The sequence below is a fragment of the Triticum dicoccoides genome, chromosome 2B, assembly GCF_002162155.2.
Source record: "Triticum dicoccoides isolate Atlit2015 ecotype Zavitan chromosome 2B, WEW_v2.0, whole genome shotgun sequence".
In the NCBI taxonomy this organism is placed as follows: Eukaryota; Viridiplantae; Streptophyta; class Magnoliopsida; order Poales; family Poaceae; genus Triticum; species Triticum dicoccoides.
In genome coordinates, this window is record NC_041383.1 from 621,807,501 (window position 1) to 621,822,647 (window position 15,147).

General features: G+C 48.5%; 1 protein-coding gene across 1 annotated transcript; it reads left to right on the forward strand.

Moving 5' to 3' along the window:
• Window positions 1–8,965: 8,965 nt before the first annotated feature.
• Window positions 8,966–14,369, forward strand: LOC119365207 (protein RKD5-like). Its single transcript, XM_037630814.1, has 5 exons — window positions 8,966–9,101; window positions 9,231–9,507; window positions 9,632–9,831; window positions 13,568–13,791; window positions 13,920–14,369. Exons 1-5 carry the CDS (start codon window positions 9,023–9,025, stop codon window positions 14,151–14,153), a joined length of 1,014 nt encoding a protein of 337 aa, XP_037486711.1. The 5' UTR covers window positions 8,966–9,022; the 3' UTR covers window positions 14,154–14,369.
• The last annotated feature ends 778 nt before the right edge of the window (window positions 14,370–15,147 follow it).

Genomic DNA, 15,147 nt, shown 5'->3' on the forward strand with positions numbered 1-15,147 from the left:
CCCGGGGGTCCACCGGGTGGGGCCACCCATCTCGGAGGGCCCCATGGGCTGAAGTGGGAGGGGAACCAGCCCCTGGTGGGCTGGTGCGCCCCCCTTGGACCCCCCGCGCGTAGGGTTGGGAACCCTAGGGGAGGGGGCGCCTCCACTTGCCTTGGGGGGCAAGGCACCCCCCTTGGCCGCCGCCCCCCTAGGAGATCCCATCTCCTAGGGCCGGCGCCCCCCTGGGGACCCTATATATAGAGGGGGGAGGGAGGGCAGCCGCACCCTTGCACTTGGCGCCTCCCTCCCCCCTTGCTACACCACTCCCTCCCGCAGACGCTTGGCGAAGCCATGCCGGGATCCCTGCTGCATCCACCACCATGCCGTCGTGCTGCTGGATCTTCATCAACCTCTCCTTCCCCCTTGCTGGATCAAGAAGGAGGAGACGTCACGCTGACCGTACGTGTGTTGAACGTGGAGGTGCCGTCCGTTCGGCGCTAGGATCTCCGGTGATTTGGATCACGACGAATACGACTCCCTCAACCCCGTTCTCTTGAACGCTTCCGTTCGATCTACAAGGGTATGTAGATGCACTCCTCTCTCTCGATGCTAGATGAACTCATAGATTGATCTTTGTCAGGACCCCGACTCAATACCACATCGATCTAGCATGTAACACCTCGTATCACTTTGCGGCCTCACGCACGGTATTCCACGGGTGTCGCCTTACCTTTGCCCGGGACCGTTTGCGCCTTTTGGCACACGTATATGACAGTGTCGCTAGCATCCATATGATAAGGAGTCCGGGCTGACATGGCTAGTCGTAAACCCAAAGTGGCACAGACTTACAGGGACAGGCATCCATGACCCAACATCGAACGTGTCGGTCATCAGCGAGTGAATCCAGGCTGTAGCACTGGGCTAGCAGGACTCCGGTGAACCGGGCTGTAGCGGGCTAACAGGACTCCGGTATTCATCGCGTGACATTTCCCCGAAGGGACAGACACAGGAACGAAGAAGGACACATGCCGGCCAGCCTAAGTGTTCCGGAGCAGTAGCAAGCTACCATGGCTCGGTGGAAACACTAGGAGACATTTCCCGGTAAGAGAGGCTACTAAGGATAAACAACTAGATAGTCAGATCCCACACATACCAAGCATTTCAATAACATACACACAATATGCTCGATATGTGCAAACACAACATGGCATCACAACATGACTCTACGACTCAAGTAATTTATTCAATAGGCTCCGAGGAGCGAGATATTACAAACATGGGTCTCGTGACCCAACAATCAGAGCATACAAATCAAAGCACCAGCGGAAGCTATCATGTCTGGGTACAGACATCTATAACTGAAAAAGGCTGAGAAGCCTAACTATCTACCAGATCCTGCCGGGGCACAAGATCGTAGCTGAGGTAACAAGCTAAACGTCGAAGTCCACGTGGAACTACTAGTGAGACTGAAGTCTCTCTGCAAAACATAAAATAGGCAAACGTGAGTACAAATGTACCCAGCAAGACTTACATCAGATCTAACTACATATGCATCATTATCAACAAAGGGATGGTGGGGTTTAACTGCAGCAAGCCAGCTTTGACTCGGTGGCTACCCTAACCTACGACTGCAAGCGACTCTTTTGAGGTGGCGCACACGAGTCCACATATTCACCATATCAATACACCACTATGGATCCGCTCCCGTCTACCTACGAGAACGCCATCCATAGCACTCACGCTTATCTTGCGTATTTTAGAGTATCCACTTTCACTTGTCTATGAACTGATATAAGCAACCCAGAAGTCCTTTTCCGCGGACACGGCTATTCGAATAGATTAGGTTAACCCTGCAGGGGTGTACTTCTTCACACACGCTCTCACCACTTACCGCCGTTTACACGACATGTACTCGGCAACCTTCAAGCGGAAGCCCAACGTGGGTGTCGGCCACGGTCTACCTAAACACTCGAGTCTCTAGTCCAGGTTTATCGCCTATTCGGGTTCCATCCATGAGGAGATCCGGCCGGAGTTTCGCTCACAGCCCCAAACGATGTGAACAGGGTTCCCGAGACACCAAACGGGCGCCCGGTACACCGTGCCACGTGCCTACCGCATCACAGCCCACCCCTACGGTCAGCGCTGCCCACGGCCTCCAGCATACTACAAACACCAGAAACTACTTGCAACTCCTGGACAGAGGACAAGGGTGATCAAGAAGCCGAGAGGGTCCATTGGTTTCGGGCCCAATGCGTGGTAGTAGCTGAATCATGGATCACAAACACAGAACTCAGTTCCTGAGGACGGCTGCAATGAGACAACCCACCATGTACTCCTACATGGCCTCTCACCACTACCTTTACCAAATCGTGTTCACACACTTAGCTCACACACAGTAGGACATGTTCACACACCTCTGATTCATCCCCGATGAATCAGACCTGACTCAACTCTAAGCAGTAGCAGGCATGACAAACAAGCATGAATGAGTAGGCACAACAGGGCTCAAACAACTCCTACTCATGCTAGTGGGTTTCATCTATTTACTGTGGCAATGACAGGTCATGCAGAGGATAAAGGGGTTCAGCTACCGCAGCAAGTAACAGATGAATCGGTGTTGTCCTAATGCATTAAAAGAGAGCAGGAGCGAGAGAGTAGGATTGTATCGGAATGAACAAGGGGGTTTTGCTTGCCTGGCACTTCTGAAGATAGCATTGAGTCTTCATCAGTGTCAACGATCACATCATCGGTATCACGTCTATCGAGAGGGGACAAATACCGGCAACACAGAAGGAACACAATCAATGCAATGCACAATATGATGCATGCTCATGACATGGCAATATGAATGTGTTTTGAGCTAATGCAACTAGCGACAGATTAAATGAAGTTGGTTTGAATACAAGATTCAAATTCCAACTCCATATATGATTATTTAAATGCCATTTAATTGATTTGTGCTAAACAGCAGCTATAAGTTGTTCTAACATGCATGAAAATGGTACAGATGGATTCCTTGAATTTTTCTGATAATTTTTCATATATAAATTATTTAATTTGGAGTTACGGTTGAATTTCTATGATTTTTAGAAGTTTTAGCTATTTTCTGTAATTTCCTGAATAATAATAAATCCAGAAATGAATTATGGCGTCAGCACCACGTCACTGTGACGTCAGCAGAGTCAACTGGGCTGGCTCGGGTCAAACCTGACTAGTGGGGCCCACTGGTCAGTGTCTCAGGTCTGGATTGAGTGAATGACAGGTGGGACCGGTCAACGATGACTGGGCCAGAGTCAAAACTGACACGTGGGGTCCACGGCACTAACACTAATTTAACAGAATAATTATATTAACCTAATTAAGCGCAGGGGCCCACATGGCAGTGGCTCTGGGGGTGTTTAGCGGGGTTATTAGCACTAATTAACCGGCGCCACGTCAGCAGGTGACGCCGGCGACCACAGCAGCGGCGGGAACTCGCCGGAGTTGGTCGAGGCGGCGCTACAGGCTGCGGTTGGGCACCCTGAGGGCACCAGGAGGGAGCCCGTGCTCCCGCGCGTCTAGGGGCGCACACAGCGGGGCACAGGGAGGCCGGGGTCGACGGCGGCGACCAGAACGGCGGCGGCCGGAGCTACGGGTTCGAGCGGCGCGGGGCTGCAGCTTGAAAATGAACAAGCTAGGCGGTTGGTAAGCATCTGCGGGACGTGTCGAACTCGTCCAGGTGCTCTTCAGGGTCAGCGGGGGTCGCTAGCAACGGCGAGCTTCACGGCGGCGGCGGCGAGCTCTCGGCCATCACAGAAACAACGGCTAGGGGATGCAATTGATGGTGGGGAGAGGGGGAGAACGAAGAGGAGCTCACAGCGGTGAGGGGGAGCAACTCGGTGTAGCCGGGGACGTGCTGAGGCCGCAAATTGACCGGAGGGGGCCGTCGGATCCGGAGGTTGAAGACGGCGCGTTGGCGGCGATGCAGGGCTTCCGGAGGGCTGTGGATCGGTGGGGAGGAAGAGGGGGTCGAGGCGGAGCTCCTGGGTGCATCGGCGAGGCTAGGGGTGGCCGGTGGCTGCGGCAGCAGCAAACGGCGGCGACGGTCGCTCTCGGGTGCGTGCGAGAGAAAGAACAGAGGAGGAGATGGGGACGAGGGAGTGAGCGGGAGGGTTCCAGGGGGTCGAGGCGGCGCCGAGGAGAAGGCGCGAGGCGTCGTGGTGGCCTCAGGCGAAGCAGACGAGCAGGGTGGTGGCGTGGCGAGCTCGGGCGCGTGCGCCGAGTCCCTCCTCTGCCTACTGGCGCGAGGAGGAAGGCGACAGGGAGGAGGAGGTGGGCTGGGCCGCACAGTGCTGGACCAGCACAGGAGCTGGGCCGGCTCTGGTGGGCTGCACGGGTAAGGCCAGGTAGGCTTTCTGCTCTGACTTTTATTTCTGTTTTTTTTATTTTCTGTAGTTTGTTTTGATTTAGTTTTAAACACTAAATCATTTTAATAAATTCTGTAGGGTTTTATGTGGCTTGCTAAAATATATACAAAGCCACTCACAACTTCCAGAATTATTTGGAGTCATATTTAATATATATTAAATATAAATCCAAAGCAAATAGTTATTGGATTAATTCAAATGGCCCAAAATAATTAACTCTGAGATACCAAAAATATTGTTTTGAGTTTTACCTCTTTGCAATATTTTCAGAGACTAAGAGGAACATTTTCTTGGACTTCTTTGAGGAGATTTTAATGTTGATCATTTTTAGAAGGTTTCTGAGGCTTTGAAAATTCCTCAATTCAAATTTCATTTGAATTAAAACATGATGCTCACATGAGGTCTAGCCTAGTGCATAACAGGACCAGGGATGTGACAATCTTGGTGAAACCGTAGGAAATTTTTTATTTTCTGCAACGTTCCCCAACAGAAGCATCCACGAAAACACTTTTCCACCGCCGCAGGTCTCTGACCTCGTGAGATCCCATTTGGAGGCCTTTTTCGGTACTCTACCGGAGGGGGATTTGATCACGAAGGGCTTCTACATCAACCTTGTTGCCCTTCCGATGATGCGTGAGTAGTTTACCATAGACCTACGGGTCCATAGCTAGTAGCTAGATGGCTTCTTCTCTCTCTTTGATCTTCAATACAATGTTCTCCTTGATGTTGTTGGAGTTCTATCTGATGTAATATTCTTTTGCGGTGTGTTTGATGAGATCCGATGAATTGTGGATTTATGATCAGATTATATATGAATATTATTTGAGTCTTCTCTGAATTCTTATATGCATAATTTTATATCTTCGTATTTCTCTTCGAATTATTGGTTTGGTTTGGCCAACTAGATTGGTAGTTCTTGTAATAGGAGAGGTGCTTAGTTTTGGGTTCAATCTTGGGTGTCCTCACCCAGTGACAGTAGGGGTAGCGAGGCACGTATTGCATTGTTGCCATCAAGGATAAAAAGATGGGGTTTATATCATATTGCTTGAGTTTATCCCTCTACATCATGTCATGTTGCTTAAAAGCATTACTCTGTTCTTATGAACTTAATACTCTAGATGCAGGCAGGAGTCGGTCGATGTGTGGAGTAATAGTAGTAGATGCAAAATCGTTTTGGTCTACTTATCACGGATGTGATGCCTATATTCATGATCATTGCCTTAGATATCGTCACAACTTTTGCGCTTTTCTATCAATTGCTCGACAGTAATTTGTCCACCCACTGTTTGCTTTCTTCGAGAGAGAAGCCTCTAGTGAAACCTATGGCCCTCGGGTCTATTTTCCATCATATATTTTCAGATCTATAAGACCAAAAACACAAAATACTTTTCTTCATTTTATTTACTTTTTACTTGCTTTATATCTCACTATTAGATCCCACTCTTGTTCATGTCCGTCAAGGGATTGACAACCCCTTTTTCACGTTGTGTGCAAGTATTTGTTAGTTTGTGCAGGTGCATAGACTGGAGACTTGCTTGTGCCTCCTACTGGATTGATACCTTGCTTCTTAACTAAGGGAAATACTTATCTCTACTTTGCTGCATCACCCTTTCCTCTTCAAGGGAAAAATCAAGGCAAACTCAAGAAGTAGCACCCGCCCTCCTCCTATCATTCTCCCCTCTCTCCCCTGCTTCTTCTCCCTCTACTCCTCTCTAATATTCCCCTTCTCTTATGTTCTCACAGGCACACAGGATGCCATGGCCGCCCCGAAAGCCCACCTCGCCTCTACGGTTGATGAAACTATGAATCAATCGCCTGAATGGAATCGTGACGTCGATGTGCATCTTTTTCGTATAGACCTTATCTTGAATCAAAGTACCGTTGTGTAGATCAGAAGGGACGGACAAAGGGGATTAGGGAGGAGTTTAGTGGAGGTAGGAAAGGAAACCACATACATAGCTTGCATCCCTCATGTATTCACTCGTCCAACGGGACCCACCGCGTGCGCTCGAGGTGGCTCGACCCAGCATGGCCTCGCTGGGGAGTTTCTAGCGAGGCCCATGGCCAAGTCCGGGCAAGACTCCGGCAGCGAACCCGATCCTCTGGACTGAAACGACCTCGTAAAGGAGGAGGAAACAGGCTCCAACATCGACGTGCTGGATAATGAGGAGCTCCGCCGCGTCCGCCGCCAGCTCCTTTGGGTCTCGCTGGCGGAATGCTTGTCACGCCCGCCCGTCCCGCTCCAGATCCGGAGCAGGGCAGGTGCAACCCTTCTCCTCCAGCACCATCAGCACCCTGGAACGTTGGGTGCTCGTGCCCACGGCTCCCGTGCGGATGCGCACGCCAGAGTCAGAGGCAAAGGAGGCTCGGCGCGAGCAGTAGTGGGCGGCGGCCGCGGCGGAGTCCGGATCTTCCCACCAACGAGCACGCTACATCCCAGTCGACCCGAGGGAGGCGCTCCTCCATGAGGTCATGTGTAGGTCGCTGGCCACGGCAGAGTCCGACACGCGGTGCCTCTGACGCGAGGACATGAAGGTGCTCCGCCTCGGGCTCGAGGCGTCCGAGCATCTCGCGGGAGAAGGAGACCGCCGCCGCCAAGGCCGCCTGTCACCCAAAGGAGCAGGAACGCCTCCTCCACCACCTCTTCGGCTACATTTCGTCGGCGTTGGAGAGCGTCACCACCAGCACAAACGACGACGACCCTCCCGTCGCGGACGCGTACACATAGCAGATGGACCGTCGCGCCGCCAGCCGCAAGGGTAAGGGCCCAAAATGGTGATCTCCGCCTCTCCGACGACATTAGCTATCTATATGGATATTTTGTATGTAGTAGATTCCAGCGAATAATGTCTTTTGTCTCAAACCATGTCTCATGAACATGCCATCAATGTCGCTCGATCTTGACCTACGTTGTTGCATGCATTGTATGGAATTGGGTATTTGGATAGGGGGGCTACAGTTGTAGATAGGGGGGATGAGGACTTCCCGGTCACTGCCAGCGGGTGCGCTCGGACGCTTCCGCGGGCGTATGGGGGCTCGGATTAGCTAATCGTGATTGTAGATGCTCTAAGTCACGCTGATGCACCACGTGTACATAATTTCAAGCAATAATATACTCCTTTCGCTTTGAAATATAGTTTTTCTTAACGTTTTTTTAAGTCAAACCATGTAAACTTTGATCAAGATTATAGGAAAAATATCAACATACAAGATACTACCTCCGTAACAAAATATAAGACATTATTTAGGCTAAAGTCAATCTAATACCATTAGGATTCATCACAAAGTATATTTTCATATGGTATTCTAGATATAGATAATTTTCATGATAAATTATCAAAGTTTATAAATTTTGACTTGCGGTAAAACCAATGCACACTATATTATGGGATGGAGGGAGCACCTTTTTTTTACGGTCAATATTTGGTCAGGTTCCACTGTTACCGGATAACGGAGGAACAATGTACTACATAAAAGTATATTCATAACCTCTGGTATAGACTATCAAACATAATAAATGTTACTGTGTAAATAAACAAAAAGTAGGAGTCAAGATGCATTTGATAAATGTAAACAGGCTTGAATAAAAATTACACACGAGAAAACGTAAAGAGAAAACGGTGTAAAATCAGGCAACCAAAAGGTAAAATACAGCTACAGTTCCCGGTAAGACGCACCTACGGTCTCTGCTCCTTTTGGCAATGTTGAGGCAGAAGTAGGGTTTGGGCTCGCCCCGTCCCACGACGCAGCTTGACTGAAGGAGCGGCCGTCCTCCGGCGTGCCCCTCCCCTTCTCGTGAAAGGCTCCCCCTGTCTCTCTCTCGACGCTGTTTGGCAAACGTGGACGCCCGCCGGTGGGTGTTTGTGCGGCAGCCATCTGTAACGGACGGACGGACGGACCCCCGCCCGCCCGCGCCCGGCTTCCCTCCTGCATGTCGCGTGCGCTTTATGCCGTCGTCTCTCTCCCCCCGCGTCCCCCGATGACCCGCTGCCGCTGCGATGACATGACCACACGGTCATACTAGACCCACCCTACTTTCCGCGTGAGACCGGCCGAGCATCCGCCCAGAAAGTCCAAGCGCCCAGAGGCCGTTGCGAGGGCCAGCGTCACCGGAGGCCAGAGCGTGCAGCTTGGTTTTTTCACTCATTACCCCGCAAAAAAATATATGATTTTTTCACTCATTCATTCACTCATGCAGCAAAAAACACATGTAGTTTTTCGGTAGCAAATGAACTAGTAACACACAGACTGGCTTCTTTTTTGTTTGTTTGTTTGTTCCTTGTTGAGCGGGACCCACACCGCAGCGCCCGGAAATAGCCATGAGGGTTTATGGGCTGTGACAGCACATTGGGGGCTGGGGAGGGAGGGTTAAACCCCACACTGAGACTTCTTCTCCATTTTTTCTACTAAAAGAATGAAAAGATAAATCTGCGGCATCCAAAAACCGTAGCATCAGCGCATTTCGCCGGGGGACCCTCCGTCCCCTCCCTCTCCGTTCCGTCCAGGTTTGGAAATAACAACAACAAACAAAACCCCTTCAGTTTCCCTTCTCCCAGACCCCCAACCCCCAGCCCCCGCCCCCAGCCAGCCGACCCCCGACCCCGACCCCGAGCTCTCCCCCAGATCCTCCCAATCCCATGGAAGCCCCCGCCGCCGCTGCCGCCGCCGTCTCCACCCTCTCCGCACTCGCCGTCTTCGTCAGCACCGTTGACCGCGGTCGGCCCACGCCCCACTCCATCTCTTAATCGTATTTTTTTTTCACCTCTTCTCCTCCGCCTCCTTGTGGGCTGTGGCGGCGCGCGACGTTTGTGAGTGTGTGTGTGTGACATTCCTCTGCCCATGCAGGTGCCGTGAGGAGCGCGCACGGCTACAGGGTCGCCGGCAAGGGAGGGGGCTGCGGCTGGGAGAGGTGGGTGGAGCGGGAGTTCGCCTTCACCCCCACCTCGGCCCGCGAGGTCCCGCTCGCCGCCGACGCGCAGCGCCTGCTCCCGGCGGATTGGCGCGGCCGCCCCGTCTACCGCGAGGGCCAGATTGCCGGGCCCTGGCGCTGCATCCTGGCATTCGATTTCGTCGCCGCCGTCGCCCCGCCGCCCGTGCCGCCGCCCGTGCTCTGCCCCTTAAGGTACGATCACGCGCAGCTCAATGCGGCGCCGATTCCTCGACATCCACAAGTTTTTTGCTTCTTCCCCCAGCCTAATGTGCCATTGCCACTGAGTGCCGAAAGCTTCGTTTATTTTCCTTTTCAGGAACCCGAGGCTCATGTGTGTGCCTTCCCTGTACAACGACCTGACAAAGGTGTTCCAGTTTCAGAAAGTAGAAGAAAAGGTTCCAGGGCTCGTTCAATGCGATTCAGATGAGAAGTTGACCAGTTCGGATGCAAAGGACAGAGTTTCTGTTAAGCAAGAGGCAGGGTCTGATACCGATGAGCGACCCCAATTTGGTGAAGGTGACTGCGTCTCTTCCACTGTGGTTTCGAAATCTATCAAATGTAAACCAGAATCTGGTACTTGTGCAAGTGTTTTTAATTAACGCTGCCGTTAGTGTGAAGTGGATGTTCCACCAGGGGTTTAGGGGTTTGGGCAATGCCAAATTGAGATGAAGATCTTTATTTAGCGAATGAGTCAGACTGGTAGAGCAGAGTCAGGACTCAGGGATATGGCATATGATTTTTGTTTAAGACCCATGCATCCTATCCTCCTAGCATGACAATGGGCGGACTAGATAGCTACCCCTTCCCTGAAAAAGCAATACATTGGGCTATCTCCTGATTAATCTATCTATTAGTATGTTCTTATATAACGATAGTGGAACAACGCCTTAGATTTATCAATCAGAGAAGATTGTCTGAGGATTATAGAAACTTGACAAGCCATGATTGAACAGCTTTGGTTACCGCCCAAAAATAAGAGTCCTGATTGAATTGGAATAGGAAATCATCATGGAACAAGTAAACCAACTAAGAGAATAAAATTATCCAATCGCAGAGCTCAGCAAACCGATCGGAGAACTAGAGTAAGAAGGGCTTCCGGTGCTTGTAAATGAAGAGGGAGATAAATTGGGAGACGTCAATAAAATTTCCAAAAGGAAGGAAATGAAGGCAGAGGGTCACTATATTGCGAGCTAAATCATAGAAATAAACGAATGACTCATGACAAGATCAATACGAGCCACGTGAAGGGTCCCCTTCATTGGTAGCATCCAGTTGGAGCTGGCTTATAGTACAACAAAATCAGATAAAATGGGAGCTTGGTAAATGTGTGTTCTCTTAGTTAAAGAAATCCTCAATAACTAAAGAGCATTTGAGTAATAAATTTTGATAACCTAAGAAATAGTATAGTAATGTCAGAATCATAAAAAACTTCAATCAAGTTTTCTCAAAATGTGTTTCAATACAATTAGCTTATTTGGAATGTTTGGATGTCAAATACAGTCACATGAAGGAGGAAGAGAAAGACATGTGAACCGTACATGGATCAACCGCACAATACAAGGGACACCACACCAGTTAATATTATGTGGATAGACAACTTGTTCTGAGAAAATGAAAAGGTAAACAGGTTGATAGACCAATAGCAAAACAATGAAGTAGGGCATATAAATTTAGTAAGATGGTTGTAGCTATGTTTAGTAAGTCCATTGTATACAATGTACCATTAAGAATATTTATATGGGTTTTTAAACACTGATTGTACTTCCGTTGTCATATACATATACATATTCGTTGTGCCATCTGTAACCTCCAGGGAAACTAAGTTTATCTAAGTGAGAACATCTAGTTCAAACTTCTCACAACTGATTTGGAGCCTTATCTTCGTTATTTTGGAAAAATAAAGAGTGAAAATAGTCTACAGTGGGATATTTTAACCCAATCCCCAACAGATAATAGATTATGCTGTGATAGTAAGTCTTCTCTCTCTCATATGCCAACAAACATGGGAAAAGGTGCTTCGGTATATGGTGGACTTAACAATTTCAAACCTCGTATAATATTCTGCGTTGACTTTGAAACCCCACTTGTTTGCAGAAGTCTCAAATCACAGATACATTTTTGCAATTTAGTGCAAGTATCCTTCTGGTTACTGATTAGGAAGTTACAAGTGAAGTGAAGGTTTGGGTTAAGTCGCACGTGATTGACAAGGCCGAGGCGCTTCTTTGGTCAATGGCTTGTCCAACTGGGCTTACCCTGTTTCCACATGAGCCTCCTTAAGTTTCTGTGGGTTGTGTGGGTTGGTTGTAATTGCCTCCCTGAGGCATGTACAAATCTTGTATCTATAAATTCAGGAAGTGGGCGTCAACCAGTTGGCTAGTGGTGTGCGCCCAGCCCGCCAGCCACGTTTGGGCCCTGTGTGCGGCAGCGTGAGTGTCTTGGCCATTCCATCTAAAAAGCTACAGTGGCTAGGCCCTGTTGGTTTTCTTTTTATTTCTATAAATGCATCGAGGCATAAGCCCTTTGTTTTCTTTCTATAGATGCATCGAGGCGTAAGTCCTTTGTTTTCTCGGAAAAAAAACAAAAGGTTTGCATTGAGCAAAAAAATGTGCAACTTTTTGTTTGTGCGATTAGTTGTTTGTGGCAATTGTTCATGTTATGTTGAAGTTGGAATCACATTTGAGCTATAAAATTTGACTCTATGAGTCTAACAACTAGTCTTGACTAGTCACGCGACTAGTTTAGTAGTTTCAATTTGATTGTCGACTAGGTTCTTTGTGTAGACTAGCTCTGTGAGTCGAGGGGTGGACCGACTAGTCGTGGGCTAGTCCAGACTAGTCGGCGTGTTTGAGTCGATCGACTCAATTTGATGGATAAGTAAGAAGCCCGTGGAAGGGGAAAATGGCAACCCTAGCTTTTCAATCTACCCCACAACGAGCCGCCTGCCCGCCTCACCTGGGATAAGGCCGCCGCCGCCACCCACCGACCCCCCGCCGCCGCCGGCGGCGGTGGCCAGGAGCATTCCGCTCCTCTTCCTCCGCTGGATCCGCCCCTCTGCTGTTGTACTCCTCCCTTGCTGTCCTCCTCTGCTTTTGTGCTCCTCCCCTGGATCCGCCCCTCTGCTGTTGTACTCCTCCCTTGCTGTCCTCCTCTGCTTTTGTGCTCCTCCCCTGGATCCGCCCCTCTGCTGCTGTGCTCCTCCTGGATCCGAAGGCGATGGCAAACAAGGACCCCTCTGCTGTTGTAGCAAGTAATTTCTCCCTTCTCTCCTTCCCTTCTTGGGTTTGATTTCTCCCCTGTGGCCCTGGCCATTGGATATTACATTTGGGCCAGCCTCAGGTTCTTCATTCACTTCTCATGCATCAAATTTTTATTGTATATTGTACGGTACTATATAGTAGTATATGTAGCACTCAGGTGCTCCAACCCCCTATATGAGTATTAAATTCAAAAAGCGAACCAGAAAAATTCAAAAAAATCTGAAAATTTGGGATATCAAACCTGGGTGCCCAATCTACTCCCGTGTGAAATTTGGTGAAAAAATACGAGGAAATGTATTCTCAGTAAAAAAGACAAAATAATCCTATGTATAGGAAAAAACTGTTTGGATGGATCGTAGGTCAGACTGTATTTTCTTCGCCACGGATACGTTTTCTGGTATTTTTCACGAAACTTCACAGGGGAGTAGATTGGGCACCCAGGTTTGGTATCCCCAAATTCTAGGATTTTTTTGAATTTTCCTGATATTTTTTGAATTTAATATTCATATAGGGGGGTGGAGCACCCAGGAGTTCCTGTGTATTTTCCTATATACTGCTCCCTATACTATGTACTTATGTATTTAGTAACCGAGTACTGTCGTTTGAGTACTACAGTACCATGGCGACTAGTCTGGCAGTAGTCTAGAATAAGTCACGGTTGGTCTATGAGTCTCAACCTTGCTTGACTCATCGACTTGTAATTCTTGCTCGTGACTTTTTAATTATTCTATCTAATTAAAAAGGGCACAATGGTGTGAAAATACTCTCCAGTAACCCAAGAAACTTACTGTTCCTTTTTATGGAACTTCTCGCCTACTTGTACTCCGTTGCTTACTTCGTACTTCCCTGCTAGGAACTTAAGTAGTTTGAATAATTTTAAAAGTACTGTACCTTCTGAAGTTATATCTTGTTTGTGCGGTTTCATGTCCGAATTTTACTATTGCTTATCTTTTTTTTTCAGTATGCTGACTGTGATCTCAACCTGACCGATGCAGACCTTCTAGCACCAGCTGAGAAGCAGAGGCGAGCCCACCGGGAGTATATTGCTAGCATTACTCTAGAAGACATAGCTCAGTACTTCCATCTTCCAATCAGAGAAGCATCCAGGACTCTGAAGATTGGACTCAGCATTCTGAAGAAGAAATGCCGGCAACATGGGATACCTCGCTGGCCTCACCGCAAACTCAAGTCCCTTGATTCGCTGATTCATGATCTTGAGGTAAATCTTACAGCAGCACCCTCTGTTCCTCTTGACTTAATCAGGCAATATTAGATGTAGTCTGCAGCGGTGTGATGTAGTGCTGACCTGCTGACACCAACACAACACATACTTTGCCACTTGTACAGTTTGTGATTGACGACGAAACAGAAAGAGACGGCGTGAAGCAGGAGGATCACATGCAGGATGAAAAGGAGAATCAAGATGCAATCGAGGCGCTTGCTAAGCGGAAGAGGATGCTGGAGACTGAGAAGGCGACCATCCAGCAAAAACCGACCCTGGACCTGATGGCTGAGACCAAGCAGTTCCGGCAATATGTGTTCAAGAGGAAATACAGGGCAAAAACCCTAGTCAGCGAGTAGATTTTCCGTCAATTTTAGACTAGGCAATCAGCTGTCGTGCCATTTGTAACTAGTAGAGAACTCCTTGGACAAGATACCAAAGATGGCCAAAGCTATCCGGTTAAATTAGCCTGGTGTCAACAGACGGTAACTGAGGCATGTTGTACCACCAGTATCTTGAACTATGCTTAAGCTCCTCTTCGCAGACCCTGTTGTGGTATAATGGTGTGCTGATGCTCCTCTGTTTCCTGATGGTTTTGCTTTCTGGCTGCTCTGGCAAACTGACCCGAAACTAAGTTTTGAGCATGGCAAAGAGGCTGTGGTTGGAGCTTCACTGCCAAGTTCGGGGTAAACACCAAAAGGTCTTGAGATCTTCTAAGCTTGTTGTTAGCATCAGGCTATCTGAAGATCCACCGTTTGCTATTATTCGTGTTAGATCGTAAACAGAGTGAAAAATAAAATAGACCATCATACAAATAAAAGAATGCTAACCACTGAATTTACAATTGATATTTGATATTGAGACGGCATATTTTGGAGGGATCTCCAAATTACAGAGAACTGTTGCCGGACCGGCTCACCGGAGCAGCTCTGTCCCTCTCTCTCTCTCTCTATATATATGTATCTCTGAAACACTCCCTGAAGAAAAACGAAACAGAGGAATTTGTGCAAAAGTTCTGCTGCTTTTTTGTTCTTCTTTCCCTTTTATTCAGTGATCCTAAATTGTGCCACAAAGCTCACAACAAACTACATTGTGCCCGTGCCATCCCACGAACGAATTCGTGCAGCAGGCCAACTACCTATTCACGCGGAGCACGCAACTAATCGTGCCCTCGTGCGCCTAACTGAAAACTGATAAGTATTGACAAAAAAACACCTAGCCATGCCCAGCATTATTCACGCTTCTGAATTATTCCCCCTACATCCATGTAAATATTCTAGGTAAACTTACGTAAAAGCTGGCTTGTCAATAATTCATTGGAAGAAAGAATTGCCTGGCCCCACCCACCTGAAA